Source organism: Primulina huaijiensis, chromosome 5, assembly GCF_012295235.1.
Source record: "Primulina huaijiensis isolate GDHJ02 chromosome 5, ASM1229523v2, whole genome shotgun sequence".
In the NCBI taxonomy this organism is placed as follows: Eukaryota; Viridiplantae; Streptophyta; class Magnoliopsida; order Lamiales; family Gesneriaceae; genus Primulina; species Primulina huaijiensis.
In genome coordinates this window covers 20,463,814-20,483,629 of record NC_133310.1, presented here as the reverse complement: position 1 = coordinate 20,483,629, position 19,816 = coordinate 20,463,814, and the positions used below count along the sequence as shown (strand labels likewise).

The 19,816-nt window shown below is 32.6% G+C and overlaps 1 protein-coding gene across 7 annotated transcripts; it reads right to left on the bottom strand.

The window, feature by feature from the left end:
* Positions 1-535: 535 nt before the first annotated feature.
* LOC140976974 (pullulanase 1, chloroplastic) lies at positions 536-16,349 on the bottom strand. 7 transcript variants are annotated; one of them, XM_073441449.1, is made up of 29 exons: positions 16,124-16,349; positions 16,053-16,081; positions 15,658-15,802; positions 15,520-15,572; positions 15,321-15,429; positions 14,798-14,934; positions 14,499-14,698; positions 14,256-14,405; positions 13,843-13,903; positions 13,482-13,602; positions 12,410-12,500; positions 12,196-12,289; positions 11,949-12,044; positions 10,596-10,736; positions 9,898-9,948; positions 9,507-9,577; positions 9,260-9,352; positions 9,083-9,173; positions 8,809-8,880; positions 6,727-6,783; positions 6,363-6,431; positions 6,108-6,164; positions 5,957-6,031; positions 2,903-2,991; positions 2,519-2,596; positions 2,259-2,397; positions 1,795-1,904; positions 1,611-1,710; positions 536-768 (listed from the first exon to the last, which is right to left on the bottom strand). In XM_073441449.1, exons 1-29 carry the CDS (start codon positions 16,260-16,262, stop codon positions 658-660), a joined length of 2,829 nt encoding a protein of 942 aa, XP_073297550.1. In that variant the 5' UTR covers positions 16,263-16,349; the 3' UTR covers positions 536-657. The 7 variants fall into 7 exon arrangements, 5 of the variants coding, with proteins under 5 accessions (XP_073297550.1, XP_073297551.1, XP_073297548.1 ...); XM_073441450.1 differs by having other exon boundaries at positions 15,658-15,793; XM_073441447.1 differs by having other exon boundaries at positions 16,053-16,349.
* Positions 16,350-19,816: the final 3,467 nt, after the last annotated feature.

Here is a 19,816-nt window from a genome sequence, read left to right as displayed (position 1 = left end):
TCCTTTCTCTTGTTTCTAAAACAACCATTTCTTTAATGATGATCTCTCCATTCTTTTGATATGATTTTTTAAGACAAAATACCTTTATAATAATAAATACAATTAATTGTTCATATTTTAGGCACAAAACACACATATAGTACCTTAGTAAGCAACACGAGTGTGGAATCTGAGATCCCAAAACTTGTTAAATTGGTTCATGATGCTGATCCGAACCCAGCCAAGCAACGTCTTCCTCCCGAAAACGTTCCCCTATATGGTTTGTTTATTTCTAGCTAAACAGGATTCATATTCATGCTTTACGTTTCATACCATCTGAAAGCTCGATCCATTTTGAAAATGTTGCATTTGGAATCCGCATTGACGATTTGGTTTGTGTTCCCAATAGAGATTTTTTATGAAGCTATTGCTCCAGTTGCTAGTGTACCAGCTTCTAAGCCAGGGTAATGAATTTTAAAAAGGAATGATTATGTATTTTGATTCAGCAGCCACGATTCCAATAATGGAAATAATTATTTCCTCATGTTGACTTCCCTTACCAAAGGACTGGATCAATCTTCTATTTAAAAGGACCTATGGTATTACGTAACAACACATACTACACAATCCAATTCATAACTGTTACCAAATTAAAATTTTAGACAAAAATGCAGTGTCTCAACTCGATCGAGATTCAACAAAAACAGAAGTCGTCCTAGAGGGTATTCTGAAACAACCTGAAGGTGAATCATATGTTGAGTCCTTAACAACGTCATCTGTTGAATTCATCTGTATTAAAGGTCACACACACAGCGTATCACAGCGTGAGACAACATTAAGAGGTAGAACTGACGTAAAGGTATGATTTATAAGTCTGTTAAGATGAGATAAAGGCCACACATTCAGAGTACTACAGCCCAAGCCGAGTGTAGAGGGGTAGAACCGACGTAAACATATCTATGTTAGTACAATTTCTTGACTTATTTCAACTCTTCCTTTAACTCTTCTATCAAAAAGTTGTCATAGCAAAAGCATTTAAGAAAACATTATCACTCGCAACAGTTCGAGTCTTAAGAGTTTTACGATTACCTGTTATGTTTTATGCATTGCAAATGGATCATTCGTTTAGAATAATAACTTGGGCTGTCTGTTTTTTCAGATTTAAGCTAAATTGGATTTGGATATACTCCAGTGATTTGGTTTTAAGACTCATACATTTCCAAAGATGGTCAGATATGATCAGATTGGGATAAATACATAAAGGTAGAGTTGCATGTGATTCACATATGTACCTGCACCAGTTCATTTCCTTCTATGCATTACTTCGCTATGCAATTTTCAAAGCCAAAATTGTACCAAGATTTTTTAATTTTTCCCGGATCAAGATCAGATTCTGATATCAAGAGTCCCGTAGGATTGAGATATGGATATTGAAGACAATCCTAGTGAAATTTATGTCCTCAGAGAAGAAATATATCCATGCCCAGAGACAGATTAGGATATGGTCTTGTTTTAAGTTGATTAAGCAGCTGAACCAGTTAAGGTGTTTGGGATAGGATGCGGCTGGGTTATAACTTTATTTTTGGTGAAATATGAAAACTTAAAACTGGCACGTAGAGATAGATAAGAACCTGAATTGGGTGCAATTGTAGGTTTCTTCCCCGTAAAGCTGGGCTGGTAAATGTGACAACAGTTGGGCCAACATTGATGATGACAACAATGTATGAGTAGCTGCACGCACAAAACACACGATACTATTGATTCGTATGATTATCATCACTAAATAAAACCTGACAAAAATACATTATCACCCACATGGGATCCAGTTGAGTAAGACCGGCAACTCCATTGTATCCATCTTCAATGCTCATGACAATGACACCAGGGATCCATGATGGACCTGTATTATGAAACAGTACTCGTTCCTGGATGAAGATAGAATAATTTTAAATAGGATCACAACCTTGTCTCAATGCCTCTTCTCTTGGAATGATTTTGAAAGATTTGAGAAATATTAGCGTGGAAACACCAGGTTTTATTTCCTGAAATTAGTAATTTTGTGAAGACAGGCAGAAAAAGCAAACAAAATTAAATGATCTCAAAACCATGAAAAAATTCTAAGTGGACGAGAGAAAACTATAGCTTCCACGAGATCGTAAAATTTCAAATAATATAAAAAATAGCAAAAATTTATTATCCATCATTAAGGAAAATTCCAGGGCTCTTTTATGTCAAATCAATATTCCAGAAATCATTTCAGCATATGCACCCATTTTTACCTGGATCGCATTCGCAGTCTTCAGACGGAAAAGTGGCGAAGAATATCTTATATTTAAAAAGCTTGAAAAATTCTCAAGTGCTGCCAGGATTTGACTCCTTGTAGGTTTAAAGGATGCATCGGCCAATCTGGTCTTGATTCTGAAGAAGAGGGAAAAGGAAGTGGTTAATAAAGAGCGTAGTAAAATATCATAAGAATCATATTTAACTTGATCCAACAAACATGGAAAAGATCGAACATGAAAAAGGGAATTATGCTCACAAAGGCCAGTTTCGCACATTCTTTTCTTTTGGAGGAAGACCAACGCCCCAGTTATTTGAACTGTAGCTGAAGTCCAGTCTGAAAAGATAATTTGAACCGCGGAACTTCAGAATCAGAAACATTCACACATTATATATGTTTTATTCCCCATAACTTCAAATAAATCATGACATCTTACTAACTATGGACCATCTAGAGAAGGATTAGAACAGGTAGTGGATGATGAAAGAGTTTAAATTTGACATAGTTATTTTACATGATTGTGATGCCATTTTTTTCTCAACATCTCAATTCTACATGCAATGCACTTTAAACAGATGAAGAGAACAATTAATGACTCGACTAATATAAATCGAAAAACTCAAGATTAGTACAATGAGCCACCTGTTGAACCAATCACCAGAATTGTATGAATCACGATCTAGCGATTTCGAGCGCAGGATCTCATCGCCGCAATGGAAGAAAGATATTCCCTGTAAAACTACTCCATTAAGAGTATATTAAAATTGTTGCTCACGATAAATATGCTAATCTGAAGGATATTAGAGCCTTTGTTAAGAAAATCATTTTTATGGTGCTAGGTGGCAATTGTAGAGCTGTTAGTAAAATGCACTTCATCAGATGACTCATTCTCAGATCATCTAATGTTTTCTTTTGTGAGCTTACACAGCCAATAGCAAGAACTTGAAATGCTTAATTTATAGAAGTTAATTTTTCAAATATTAATAAATAAAACAATGTGATACCCATTTTTTTAACTCCAATGTTTTCTTATCGTAAGTGGACTGATTATACCAAATACTCCAAATATGAAGTCAAATTAAATCCTAGGCCTATCTACCTACCTATTGACATAATAGGTTATTTTAACTGTTTACAANTAAAAGCAAGTTCACGTCATATAATCGGGCGTGACTTGGTAAATTTTTTTTTTTAAAACAAGAAAGTCACGCCAATTGAATATGTGTGACTTTCTTACTTAAATTTTTTTGTTCGATTGTGGGTGAGGAAATGTGAAATATTGAAACATGCTTGCATCTTTATTTTATTTTATAAAAAAGATGTTAAGAAAAATTTTAATTTAATTATTTAAAAAAATATATTTGTATCTCGTCCATCGATGAAATGTAAGAAAGATGGTCAAAGGCTGCAAAGCCATGTGATATTTCTTTATTGATAATTGGATGGTAGTGAAAGAATGCAAAGCCATGTGCTCTATCTGTTTTGAAGCATCCGCATACTTTGTTTATATAATACGAAGAGTTGTGTTTTAGTTTTTTCTCATTCTCATCTTGAGTAAGTTCTCTTAATTTTTTTTATGTAACTTGTTTACTGGATTGACTCAAATTTTGAGTTAATTTTAATTTTTTTTGCAGGTAAATTTTGATTCAACTGTCAATATAAGGTATGTATACTAATATAATTATTTATATTGAGTATTAAATTTGTTGAGAAAATTATTATTTATGTGTTCTGCCGATTTGATTTTTTTGCAATTATAATAATAATTATTTTTTATAAAGATATTTCAAAATCATTTATTATGATAAACTTATCATTATTATTCTTATTTGTTTAGGAAATGTTAAAAATTTAATCCAATGAGATGTCTTGACTTGTTTAATATTTTTTTTAAAGCAAGTCACGCCAATTAATTGGGCGTGACTTGCTTATTTTTTTGTCACGCCAATTGAATAGGCGTGACTTGATTACTTTTTTTAAAAAAATAATTTGTGGACTCTTGTTGTTGAGGAACCATTCTACGTGAAAGAATGATCACTCACTGCAGTTTTATTAATTATTGACATATGCTTGTTTGCATTTTTTTTATTTTATAGAGAAGACGTTAAAAAAATTTAATTATAATTCGTGTGTTATAGTGATATGATTTTTTTTAATTATTTAAAAAAAAAATCTTATTAATTATTGACATATGTTTGATTTTAAATTTTTTTAACCGGAATATTTTTTATTTAAAAAAAATACACTCTCCGCTAATTATGTGGTTGTGGTTCATAATCAGCGGAGAGTGTATTTTTTTTAAAAAATAAATATTCGAGTTAAAAAAAATTTAAAATCAAGCATATGTCAATAATTAATAAGACTCTATTTTTTTTAAATAATTAAAAAAAATCATATCACTATAACACACGAATTATAATTAAAAAATTTTTAACGTCTTCTCTGTAAAATAAAAAAAATGCAAACAAGCATATGACAATAATTAATAAAACTGCAGTGAGTGATCATTCTTTCACGTAGAATGGTTCCTCAACAACAAGAGTCCACAAATTATTTTTTTTTAAAAAAGTAATCAAGTCACGCCTATTCAATTGGTGTGACTTGATTTTTTTTTTAAAAAAATAATAATTTGCAAATCACGCCGAATTAATTGGCGTGACTTGCTTTAAAAAAAATATTAAGCAAGTCAAGACATCTCATTTGATTAAATTTTTAACATTTCTTAAACAAATAAAAATAATGATGATAAGTTTATCATAATAAATGATTTTGAAATATCTTTATAAAAAATAATAATAATTATAACTGCAAAAAAATTAAATCAGCATAACACATAAATTATATTTTAACATAAATTATAATTTTCTCTACAAATTTAATACTCAACATAAATAATTATATTAGTATACATACTTTATATTGACAGTTGAATCAAAATTTACCTGCAAAAAAAATTAAAATTAACTCAAAATTTAAGCAAAGCATGTGGATGTTTCCAAAACAGATAGAGCACATGGCTTTGCAGCCTTTCACTGCCATCCAATTATCAATAAAGAAATATCACATGGCTTTGCAGCAGCCTTTGACCATCTCTCTTACATTTCATCGATGGACGAGATACAAATATATTTCTTTTAAATAATTAAATTAAATTTTTTCTCAACATCTTTTTTATAAAATACAAGAAAGATACAAGCATGTCTCAATCTTTCACATTTCCTCACCCACAATCGAACAAAAAAATTTAAGAAAGTCACGCATATTCAATTGGCGTGACTTTCTTGTTTTAAAAAAAAATTACCAAGTTACCCCCGATCATATGGTGTGAACTTGCTTTTAAAAAATATATATATATTATGCAAGTCACGCCATCTCATTAAGCGTAACTTGCATTTAAAAAAAATTTCCTAAAGGCGCGACACATTCTTTTAAGATACTATTTTTTTTTACTTTATTTTATTAAATTGTTATATATTTTACTGTAAACAGTTAAAAGAACCGACATAATATCTGTCTACACTAGCCTAATAAACTACACATTTTTCACGTAAATAGAACTTGCACTTGACAAGGATTTTTTGGTTACTGTAAATTCTATTGTTAACCTTTTTCCAAATAATTGAGGACAATATGCAACTCCGCATACAAGAGATAATGCAACAGAAGAATAGAATTATGAATTTAGTTGGGCCAAACCTGTGAAAGTGCTATTATACTAGTAGCCAAATGGTTCATCCTACATCTTGCATCTGCGGATATTCTCGCAGGAGTCTATTCAAAATGGAAATATACTCAGAGACAGCACCAAGACATGAAATATCTACGCATCATCGAGAATTATGTATACCTTTAAATTCACAATGTCAAATAAGGTCTCATTATCATGAGCAGAAACATAATTCACCTGAATTCATAAAGAATTATCATTATAGATGTATGAATGAGATATTTCAGTAAGAATCCACCTACCATGAGAAAATAGAATTTAAGCAATAAAAGGTTATCATGATGCAATTTTTCTTCAAATAGGTGTAAATCAAATTTAAGAAATAAAAGGTTATCACGATGGCAAATTTCTCTTCAAATATGTGTAAATCCTTACTGTTTCGATGGGACTCGAAGCATATGCGACAGGTGTCCCATCATGAGTTGGAACTTCACGTCCTTTAGCCTGATCAAAAGCAAATGGGTGAACTCCGCACAAAACAGTAAAAAAATAATTTTAGTTAGTATTCTTCGTAATGGATCAGGATCCTCTCCAGTACAAGGTAAAATGGAGAAATTGTTTCACAATAGAAAGGATGCCACATCATTTATTCCTTCCACTACGAGGTGAGCTTGATCTCTAAGATTATCTGCCGATGTTTTAAACCATGTAGGATGATTGGGAAAGAGGACATTAAACAAACACAGATTGATGGAAAGAAAGAAAAAGAAGCTTTTGTAGTGTCAAGAAACACAATTACCTCCTGCCCCTCATAGTTGGTTAGCACAAATTCCTTTAGGTTACCTGCCATTCCGACCTGCCCTCAACAACAAATATCCAATTAGAGAATTTATTCAAGTTGGAAAAAAGGGTAAAAAAAATCAGTGACTTGGAAGCCAAAATAAAAATATCCGAAGAGAGCAATCAAATATGTGTAATCTAACACATCCATGAAAAATATTATTTAAAAAACCTTCATAGTTAGTTAATGCTAAAGGCACTGTGCTCAAGAAAGATGGGATGATAGATATTATTTTTCTTTAGTTTAATAGATATTATTTTTCTTTAGTTTATATAACATTTTGCAAAGATAAAAAATTCATATCTATCAAATTTAATCATCGGGTTACCAAAAAAAATCAGCCAACAAATGGTCTCGACACCAGTTATTTTAATGTTTCAAAATGTGATAAAGGGAATGGAATTCTTAGCAAGCAGGGTAAAAGGCCCACCCAGTTCACTGCTTGAATTTGATTGATGGAATTTGGCATAATTTAGGTGATATCAGTGAGGTATTGATATCTAACAGGATGTATGTAATTCTGTTGTCAGAAATGGGTTTGCATTCAACGGGTATTCTAGCCAAATGCAGCATAAACCCTCTGTTCTACAGCATCATGTTTAATGAGCCTAGTCAAGTTTCTCCCATAGAATCATGGTTTGTGTAGATCACATCTTTAATTTGTGGTGCCACATAAAGATTTAACTGCGGTAAACGACAGCTGCTATCCTATGATAAATTTTTAGGAATTAATTTTTTTCTTCGTTGATAAATTACCTTCAAAAGCCTCAAAGATTTGACCAGTCTGAAGGAAAAACATAAACCAACTGTGCAGGATAACTCTTCTCTCTCTGCAGAATCAGCTACCTAAACACTGATATTAAAACTAATTTCTCAAGAATTTACCAAATCTCTAGAAGTCAAGGTGAAATTTACTGCGAAAGTCTCCATCGCCAATCTATTACTATATATTAAAGTTAAATCCTCTAAACTAACTACTTTTGGTTCGTTGATTAAGCTTTTTTAAAATTCCAAAATAATCCCTGAACTTCCTTACATTTCTCTAACTCATTATTATTCAATATCTCTCCCCAATTCAATTTTGAAATATTGGGGAAAATTAGCTAGATATATGTAAGAATGGAACCTTCATTTAAAAAAAATCCAATAAATATCACTTATATTCCTTACATTTCTCTAGCAATTTATTACTATTCAATATCCATTTCCAATTCAATTTAAAATGTTGAGGAAAATTAGCTAGATACTCACAAGATTGGAACCTTCTTTTATAATTTTTTTTATAATAGTTATACCACTATCCGATACTAATCAAACCAATCTCCCACAATCTACATCCTCATTTGAAATCTAATCTAATCTCAAAATAAAAAAAAAAATTGCAACCAAATATCCCCAAAAAATACACAACAGACCTCTATATGTCTACCATTCAAGTCCTACTCCAACTCCACCTCCACCTCCGCATCCAAATCTTTATTTTTTCTTTTAAAAATTTTAATCTTTCGAAAGCCCATTAGCAAATTGACGCACGACTACATTCTCGCCTTTGAGGATTGCTCGCAGGCTTTGTGATGATGATCCAATTTGCAGTAAGCTATACAGATATTACATTCAAAGTCTAGCTTTTGGTGTCTTAAGTTTAGGTTTTTGTTCCAAGTTACGAATTGTTAAAGGGACAAAAAGACCTATTTATGAGAAAAATTATGCCTTAAAATTTTTCATCATGTCTCGATGATTTTGTAAAACAAATTAATTATACTAGAAACTTAAAAATAATATTTATCACACATATAACTTTCACAACATGTGTGCCACGGTCACAAGTTACTAAATATTGTTGAAGCAATTTTCTATCTAGGGATGATGACTATGAATTCACTCCCAATAAGATCTGTGTTCCCATCAACTACTCATCAGGCTTCTTTAAAATTCAAACAAGTATTGTTCAGTTCATTTATCACTTACTTTCAGTTCATACCAGCTATCACGAAACCAGATTAACAACAGTTATCACGATCAGAATGACTATTTGAGTACCTGAATGTGATCCTTTGCTACCGCAAGCATATGCTCCACAGCAGACTTGCTACCATGATCGTGATCATTTGGCTGAAAAAGTAAAAGAACAGAAAAGGTTTTGATGAAAACCTATACTATAAGACTTATCTCATAAAAGTGTTTTCCATTCAAAGATTGTTACCAACTCCAATAGAACAGTGGTTGTTCAAGAATGAAAGAGTAAACTGAAAATTTCAAATATATCAAATAGTCAACTGCTGGTACAATTTAGAATATTGCAAAGTAAGATTACCTCCAAAAATAAACCTGTTATGAAACCTTGTTGAAGAGGATGACCAAATGGGGATCCACCAAGCATTGCATCACGAATCCGATCATTGAAGCTGATGCAGGTCTTAGAGTAAATATCAGATTTAAACACAATTAATCGATGACACAACTTGTAGGGGGAAGAGGTGAGAACTATAACCTTCCAATCCCAGTTCCACTGAGGTTAAATTGTGATGCATTTATTCCACGCCCATTATTAGCTACTTCTCCAAAATCCCATCCTTCACCATATCTGAAAGTGAAAAATGGTAGAAGCATGTGGTAAACGTAAAAGGTGTGGAAACTGATATAAAAGTGATCAGTTCAAGAACATAAGCTACATTAGAATGTCTTGATGATGCATGAAAAATAAATGAATATGAAATAACATAATCCTCCAAGCGTACAAATAGATACTAGGCCCATCAACTCCATCTTCCAGTTTCGATAAGCTCTTAAGAACACTTCTTGCTTTTACCTACACCAATAAAAATTGAAAATTATAGCACAATTATTTTCCTTTATCTGTTTTTTGTACCAAATTGTCCCTAAAGACCTCACTATGTTTATAAGAATACACCACTACATGGTCAGAGAAAATGTGTAGCTCTTCCACTTAATGTTTTAAAGAGACAAGATCAATAGATTTCAGAACATCGCATCAAACATTTGTTTTTTCATGGGAACCAACACGCATTTCAAGAGCTTTGAAAAATATTTTCACATAATTTGTTCCACACTGGAAAGCAAAACATGATTTGTTCACTGAAGAAGTGTGTGATGGCATGTAAATCATACCATGGTACGTTTCATTATATGTCCCATAAGGTCAAATCGAAACCCATCAACCTGCAAAACCACCAAAGGATTAGAACATATAAATACAAGGAAAGCATCTAAAATGACTAGAAAACAATAGTGCATTCAAATGTCTCTTGTGCGAAGAAATCATTAAAGATTTCGTTTGGGGTTAGAGCTTTTCTAAATGACTAGTCTACATGGACCTGATTTAAGACAGAATCCAATGTAAAGCAATGGCAGGGAAAAAATTTGAACTAAAATCTGAGAGGCATTACATGTTGGAGATCACAAAATAACTGGAGTGAACACTTTTTTGCTTAGGAGTTGGGCCCTATCCTTCACATAGAAGGATAATTTGGATGTTTATTACATGGTGGGTTTTCTGGAGTGCGCATTTAAGGCCTATTCAAATAACACGAAAACAGAAAATTACTACTGGAAAATCTTACTGTCATATTTCGTATAGAGCTATGTAATGAGGATGAGTGTGCACTTAGTGATGGTTCTCACATTTGGCGTGTCCTGAAAAGTTCCTTTCTATATTGGCTGAACATGAATTATTTGAGTACATTTGACAACAAAATCTGTATCCACTATTTGATTAAGGGACCAACATCAAACTCAAGCAATTTGTCAAAACAAGTAATAGTCCGTTTTATATGAGATAAATGGAGAAAGCATACCAAAACTGTTACCTTATAATTGATAGTCCAGTTCAAAAGATCATCAATTATCAATCTTTCAACCATGAAATGCTCACTGGCTGTGTTGTTCATACATGTGCTATGCTCAATTAATCCATCAAGGTTCCTTCTAAGGTAGTAACCTGGAACAATCTGCAATTAGCATAGTATCACAGTTATAATAGCAGCACTGGTATTAATAAGGTGAACTTCCATCCAATGACAAAGTTAGACTCCCTGTTTAGACAAAAAAATGAGTCAAATCAAAATATGATATTATTCAGTTCAACATTAGAAGCAAAATATGTTTTGATAATGGACTCGTTCAGACAATACATTCCATAAGGATATGGAGACTCACAAAAAACACATTCTTTTCCCCCCTTCCTTATTTAGTGTCAGTCTTCGTAATCACAGCCTTTACCTGTATACAAAATTTCCATACCTGAGCAATGCTCCATCTCCCAAACTACTACAGAAAAAACCAAAACTTGATGGCCTGACACCATGCTATCAAGTTGCTGAATGCCACTTTCCTTCACATTCCAGCTTCTAGTTTAATCCCTCAGGTACCACTCTCCACTAGTTGAATAGCTATGTGAATGTAGTGGTGTAAACGAATTGAATACGAAGTTCGAAAATTTTAATATTTTTTGCTCGAATTCAGCTCGAATCAAGGTTCGAATTCGGCTCGAAATATTCGAACACATTCGCGAGCTACTTGAAAATGAAGGCTTGAAATATATTTATTTAATATATATTATATCATATTAAATAAAATATTAAAGCTCACGCAAACTGTTTTTCGAGCCGGCCTCATTCGTGATTCAGAAATACCTAGTATATAGGCTCGGTCAATTCAAATTATAAACGTGAAGGAACATACGGGATCATGATGAATGATAAGGTTCAAGGAACTATGTAATCATGGAAGCATGATGTTTGTTGCCAAAGAAATGGGAAGACAAGAGTGGAAGGTAGTGATATAATATTATTCTGGAGAGAGAGAGAAAGAGAGAGAGAGAGAATGTAATCATGGAAGCATGATGTTTGTTGACAAAGAAATGGGAAGACAAGAGTGGAAGGTAGTGATATAATATTATTCTGGAGAGAGAGAGAGAGAGAGAGAATATTGTAAATATCTTAGTCACAAGAAAAAAGTGTCAGCTGTACAGAAAAAATTAGCATCCCATTTTTTTTCTAAATCATCATTTTATGGACAGTTTTCTTCAGTACAATGACAACACTATTACATGATGAAGTAACATTAGAATGGATACGTACATAGCGATGAGGGAAAGAAAAAAATTTGTGACAAAACAAATATTTTGTGGATTATAACAGAAACAAGTACTGTCACATGACCTTGTCTAGGACAGAGTCTTTGTCATGGGGACCGCTGGCATACAAATGATTGTAAACGACATCAAGCACAACACGAAGTCCAATGCGATTGAGTGCCTGCCATCAGATTCATTAGCTACCTTTGAGACAGAACAAATCAGAAGGCCACTGAAGCTTAGAGACTTCAATTAAATGTATTACTATATGATAACATCATAACTATATCCTTTAAAAAGAAGGCTGAATACGTTGTCAACTAAATGTATACCTGGACCATCTTGCGAAACTCTGTTATGCGGCTAATACCATTTGGATTACTCGCATAGCTTCCTTTTGGGACACCCCAGAGAACAGGATTATAGCTTTTCAGATGCGGGAGCAGAAAATTGTCAGCCCAATGGGCACTGAACAAATTAGTAACCAGACAAGAAACATGGACAAAATAATGTGATATGTATTTCAAGTAGGACTAAGTGGCTCACCCCCAATTATATCCATCAACGTTCTGTATGGCAGTGACTTGAGCCTGTTGCTCTTCCGAGTCCGGTGGAAATGATTCAAGTATCTGAAAATCTGTTTCAAGTTTCACATCATTCTGAGGCAGATCAAGATATATGATAACATATCTGAATAACAAGAAGGAAGGAAACATTCATTCAAAGACAAGATTAACTATGACCAGGAAAGCGATCAAACAAATACCAGCGAGCTAGTTCAGTTTGTACATGGAACAATGCAGTTTGCACAATTCAGCAACATATGGCAGAAATAGTACTCACACCTTCTCCCTCATGGATTAGTATAGCTAAGTGTAAAGACAGATGAAAAGTTTGCCAAACAAATAGAGAATACCTTGGAATGTCATATCTTATACTTAATTTAGCTTACATGAGCAAACTGATGGAAAAAAACAGATTTAACTTCAAGTATTTGCAGAATGCAAGAACAGATAACGAGAATGAAATGATAAGGAATTTATTTCAACAGAAACAGTAGTCTTTTACAGATATGTGATCAAAATCCTTCCAAAGAAGATGTCATTGAGAACACAAATACAGAAGATGTCTTTGAGAACACAAATACCATGACTGCATAAATTTTTCCCTCCTCTCCCCTATATCTGCTAATAACATATTACTTCTATATTTCCTTCCCCAGCCCATTCAAACTCTATATTTCCCACCCTTTTTTGGATTCTTCTAGCGTAAACGTTCAGTAGGTGGCTTACAAATATTTTGATTGTCCTGGCCCAACCCAATATAACCCCCAAAGCCCAGGTCCCTAACACAAACTCAGAGTCAAGAAAAGTCTTAATGTTGGATACTTGATTCTAAATAACATAAATATCATCCTGGGTTCTAAAAAATGCTGTTGAGAAAACCCACAAATACCAAATGTTGGATGTTTTTTTTCAAGCTACAGGCTTTGGACTTCCTCTCAAATATTTAAAATATTTTGATAAGGATTGAGGATAGATTACAATCAACAAATGCAATTAAAATTTTGGAGAAACAGATTAAATAGAAAGGAACAATACAGTTAACAAAACCATACCTAAATGTTTCCATTTATCCTTCTCATCATCAACACCACCAAATTGGAAGGTTGGAAGCAGATGGACATGTGTGATACCAGCCTTGGATAACTTCTTAAGATGAAGCATTCCTGCCGACTCCTTCAAGTGAAAAATATTCCATAAGCGACAACTACCAACTACCAAAAGTATCAATAGTTATTTTTGTTGCCTTTGGTAAAGGCCGTGCTTCTATACAGTTGTGCAGAGAGGCATTTGTCGAAACTGATAATAATCAGAAACTAAGAGCTGCATGATTGTTAATTTTTAAAAGGTCAAGAGGCAGATAAAGCAAAAATAAAGGATACAAAAAACAAACTGATATCAGGTTCAAAGTTTTACCATGGAAGTGAAGGCAAGAAAGCCACCACGAAAGTCAGGATGAACAGTATTATCATTGGCACTGCAACACAGACAGATAGATAATAGGAAAAAATAACTGAAAATTTTTAAGGCAGTGATTCTGTTTCTCTGTCTTATTTTAAGATTTTAACGACAAATTCTCACGAATTAAACTTATTTTGGCCAAACAAATACATACTGGATTTGTTTTCGATTACTCAGTTTGAATTCCTTTGCTGATTCCAACTGTCCATATAGATACAATTATGAAGAGAACGAGAGAGAAAATTCCTTTGCCGTCAAATTGCATGCTTAGGTATTTAGATTTCCTCATTATTCAACTCTTCAAAACTTCAACAAGAATGACTCACAAAATCAGGTGAGGTATTCATATGACAAGCATAGCTGTTTACCTGAAATCTCTCACATGCAATTCATAGATACTGATGTCAGAAAAAGAAAGAAGATCTGGTTTTTCATCAACCAAGTCATCCCATCCTTCAGGTTTTGATGTTTCAGAATTTAAATTGACCAACAAGGTTCTCTTTCCATCAGCTGAGAGACTACACAAACAACATAGCTGTGTATGTAAATCATTCAGTATGCTACTTGATCTAGAAGTGGTGTAAATATATAACCATTTTTATACTACTTACCCCCTTGCATATGGATCATTTGCCATACATTTTTCAATTTTCAAGGTGCTAGGATGGTACACAGATACTTCATAGACATAGTAACAGCAATTCCAAGTTAATGGCCCACCAGCACTCCAAACTCCATTCTGCTCTTCTAGCTGGACAACTTCCAAATGATCTCCACCTTCCGGTTCCCTATATATCAGCGCACGTACGTCCTGTTATACATAGAGAATATATGACTGAAGTTGGGGGAGAATGGAATTAACAAGTTTAAAAAAAGGGAAGAAAAGAAGAACTGGAATAATTGTGCTTACCTGTGCAGTCGGTGCCCAAAGGTACAGCGAAATGGATTCGTGGGAAAAAATTGGGCCAAGTGGGCCATTGTAAGAGAATAATTCATCTAGAACACCAGGCAACTGCAAGCCAGTAATAGTGGTGCATTTGCCCCCAGCTACACATGAACATACGTGTCATGAGGCATGTCTGGAACTGCTCTATTGAATGTGTCAAAGATAAAGAAATCAATAAAGGGAAATAATTGCTGCAATTTCAAGCAACTAAGATCCTATCAGCAGAAATCATTGCCTAAGTTATTTCACCTCTTTACGATGCACTTCTTTTTTGTTGAAGCTGGAAAATTCAAGACTATATTACTTAAATCTGCTGGAAGTACTGATAATTTAACAATAAACATACGAGGATACGTCGTGAAATTTTGCTTGGAGATAAGATTAAGAGGTTACATAAAATACTTGAGAATGCTCAAACTATCTACAGATGCATGACATTTATGCTCTTGTGAGAAAGTAAAACATGAAGCAAGAATTTTGAACTTACATGTTATAAAAGCAACAGCCAGTTGATATTTGAGTAAACCTAAAACATCCACAGTCGGAGGAACTTGAAAAGATTTATAGTCTTTAATGTGAGGAAATCTTTCGATTACCTACAACCATACATAAATCACGGAAAATCAAAGCTTCATAACACTAGAATGTATGAACCTACAAATACACGAACACACCAAGTAGCTTACATGTTCTGGAAGTTTATCGTTACTTCCTCCAAGGTCAATTTTCACATCATAGCCTGTATGACAAGCAGAGCGTATCAGTGCTCTATCCCCATGAAATCAAAAGAATGTTACCAAGGATCCCAACTGTTCTAACAAAACCTTGAATTTCACCATTTGAAACAGACAAATTCGCAGTTTTGCTGCCATAAAGATAATATGAACCATCTCCAGCGTCCACATCCCAAGCAATTGTTGATTTAGTGACCCAAAATGCTCTAGAATATAACAAGCTCTCCTGCAATACCTTAATGTTGCAAGAGCACATTATCAATAAATATAAATAACTGATACCCGAGACATGTTCGAGATCATTTTGTTTAACCCTGATTTTATTGATTAGTAATAACCCCCTCTTTTTTTCCCCCTAAACTAGATACACATCTCAACGCCTCAAATTACAAGCATCTCAGTTTCATATCCACAATTCATAAACACACAACCACCAAAACAGTTGAAGACAAACGTCTTCTGGAATAAAATCGAAAGAAATATACCTGACAAGAAGTACTGGATCCTCCATCAATGGCCATGGCTGAAGAGCATTGGATTGTAGGCGAAGTATTGAGCCTGAAAGCGCGGCGGGAGGAGCCGCGTCGGCGCCGAGTCACGCTCACCGATATCGAGCGAGACGTGAGAGGCGGACAAGTGTTCCAGCAAGTCCTGGAAGTAGCCAAAAATGGAGTGGATAAATGAAGAAGAGACATTTCCCAAATTCAGTTGAGATTCGTTATCGCCTCCGACTTTTCCCTTGTAGCTTAAATTTACTTTTGAGAAATTCCTACTTCCATTTTTAACTCAGAATCGAATTTAGATTTGAATTTTAAATATATGGATTTGGAATTTCAATTTGGCATTTGGAAAAAAAAAACAAATAAATATAATTTGATATTTGATTTAACCATTAAAAAAATTTATTTTATATTAAAAAAACCTTGTATTGCTTATTTTTAAAACGATTTATTTATTAACAATATTTATACAAATACTAATATATTATTTATAGAAAAAAAAACTTTGAACAAATAAAAAAAATTTATGAAATACTTTTTTTAAGAAATGAAAATAAAAAAGAAAAAAAAACTAGAAAGTTTATCACGAGGAAGTTAACAATGTATTTACCAAATTTTGATGAGTGGGTCTCATGTGAGACCGTCTCACGGATCTCAATCTGTGAGACGGATCAACCTTACCCATATTCACAATAAAAAGTAATACTCTTAACATAAAAAGTAATATTTTTTCATGGATGACCCAAATAAGAGATCCGTCTCAGAAATATGACCCGTGAGACCGTCTCACACAAGTTTTTACCAATTTTGACAAATTAGGTTTAAAATATTAAAACAACAATTTTTTAATAGAAATTAATTGATTTGGAATAATTTTCAAAAAATATATTTAATATAAATGTGTGTGAATTGATAATATATATTTGAGTAGGTCTCTTGTGAGACGGTCTCACGAATCTTTATCTGTGAGATGGATCAACCCTACCGATATTCACAATAAAAAGTAATACTCTTAGCATAAAAAATAATATTTTTTCATGGATGACCCAAATAAGAGATCTGTCTCACAAAATACGACCCGTGAGACCGTCTCACACAAGTTTTTGCCTATATATTTTTGGATAAATTATACTTTATAAAATTTGAGAACACTTAAAATTTATGAGCAAGTTATACAAAATTATTAGTAAAAATAATACTCAAATTAATATAAGTATATAAGTGGGACTAATAATCTTTAGGGACAACTAGACAATTTACCCACCCAACAAAGAGTAGGTCTCATGTGAGACCATCTCACGGATCTTAATCTGTGAGACGGGTCAACCCTACCCATATTCACAATAAAAAGTAATACTATTATCATAAAAAGTAATACTTTTTCATGGATGACCCAAATAAGAGATCCGTATCACAAATACGACCCGTGAGACCGTCTCACACAAGTTTTTTCCCCCAACAAAAACCATGATTTCAATGTACATTTAATATGATGCCAATAACTGGTTCGATTATTAAAAATCATATTTTGTTAATATATTCCGACCATATTAAGATAATTTTGTTGATTACTTTTTTTACTTCGGAAACTCAACGATTAATAATTAGACAATATATACAGAGAGCGTTTTGATATGATGAATATTCGTTGTACGTAGACACATATATGAGCACTGACTGATGATGTGACGTAATCTATTAGATGTTCATGATGATATCTCGTAAGTATTTATGAGCGAATATTCAGAGTATCAAAATTATATATATAATACTCTATAAAAATCATTAATTAACACAAATGTTAATCGTACTAATATAATCTGGTCAATATGAATTTAATATTCAACGTTGAATTCAATTTATAAGGTCAATTTATAAAAATAAATAAAACTTAAATATATTTCCAATTATGATTATATTTTCATATGAAATTTCGTTAACATATATTCAAATCTTGATTCTGATTACGATACATTTATGTAAATTGTATTTTAATTACTAAAACCTCTTTAATTTCCAAAATCCAAATCTATAATTTTGTGGAATCGTGCAATAATTAACGAATTAATCTGACCATATAAATTGAACTTCAAACGAATTGAAGCATGTAAAGCAAGCATGAGTTCACTAAAAATCAAATACATTTTACCAATATTCCTTCTTCTTTTGAACCTCGACAACAACCTTGCATGTTTTCTTACTAGCAAAATCGCCGTTTACATCGCAAATAATCTTGATGTAAATTCTCCGACGTTGCATATCCGTTGTCAATCTGGAGACGATGATCTAGGAAATCATACCATTCCATTTAATAGAAGTTATAGTTTTGAATTCTGTGAAAGTTGGGGTACTGGCACAATATTCTTTTGTCATCTCTACTATGGTAGAAAAGATGTATCTTTCAATGCTTTCGATTCACCAGACAAAGAGTTTATATGCGAAGGTCACCTATGTTATTGGGTTGCGAAGGAAGACGGTATCTATGTAGCAAAAGAACCTCCTACAAAATTAGTGAAAAAGTATAACTGGGTTATACATGGGTAAAGAAATTGTTAGATTGTACGATTGTAATAAATCAACTATTATATGAGAAGATGGTACTTTAATTGATGTGACTTTTTTAATATATATATATATATATATATTCTAATTCTTCATGCAAATAGGGTTTCAAATCACACATGCACGGTAAAAATATAGAGATACTTGGGTCCATAGAGTAGGAATAATTGAGCTTTTTCAAATAAACATTCATGCATGTGTGTATATATATAATAAAATTATTGAATTTTTACTAAAACTGTATATATTATCTTTGATATGATGTTCATATAATAGAATAATTGAACATTTACCAAAACTGTATATATTACCTTTGATATGATGTTCTTCAATCGTACTCCCGAATATATAGTGTGAGTTAGACATATAAATAGATATGGTATTGACAACTTTTATATATATTAGTTACTCTGCACACGCATCGCGTGTACAGTCTTTTTTATCATTATCGATGGACTAAAGTGAAATTTGACAAATTATGGAGGAACTAAATTGATATATGAATTGTTTGAAATAAAAAAATAAAATTAAAAATTTGTGTTAAAATTTTTTTAAAAAAAAAAACAAAAAAACAAAAGTGTAATATTAGTATCATATGATATAAGTGTAAATTTGGAAGAAAAAGTTGGTGTCCTTCCTAGGTGGTTACTATCATGTCCTCAATATACGTTCTACTACTACTCCTCGTTTTTTTAACCTTTGACAACAACCATGCATGCTTTCTTACTTCCAAAATGAACGTTTATATTGCGAATAATCTTGATGTAAATTCTCCGACGATGCATGTGCGTTGTCAATCTGGAGACGATGATCTGGGAAATCATACTATTCCATTTAACAGAAGTTATAATTTTTACTTTTGCGAAAGTTGGGGTTTTGGAACATTATTCTTTTGTCGTCTCTACTATGACTATAAAGATGTATCTTTTAAAGCTTTCGATACACCTGACAAAAAATTTATATGTGAAAGTCAGTTATGTTATTGAGTAGCGAATGAAGATGGTATCTATATAGCAAGGGAACCTCCAGGAAAATTAGTGAAGAAATATAATTGGAAAGTGCATGTGTAGAGAAAATTGTCAGATTGAGTATGTATTCGTTTTAGTAAATCAACTATATTATATGAAAAATAATACTTTAATTGCTCTGACTTTCTCTAATTCCAATTTCTATTTTATATATATATA

Bases quoted from the DNA above. Each gene is read 5' to 3' on its own strand.
- LOC140976974 (XM_073441447.1), bottom strand. From the start codon at position 16,262: ATGTCTCTTCTTCATTTATCCACTCCATTTTTGGCTACTTCCAGGACT. The intron at 2,992-5,956 runs GTTTGGCCCAAC...GTAGTTTTACAG, and splicing joins GTATAATAGCACTTTCACAG to GGAATATCTTTCTTCCATTG. The intron at 1,905-2,258 runs GTAAAAATGGGT...ATCTTCATCCAG, and splicing joins AGACTGCGAATGCGATCCAG to GAACGAGTACTGTTTCATAA.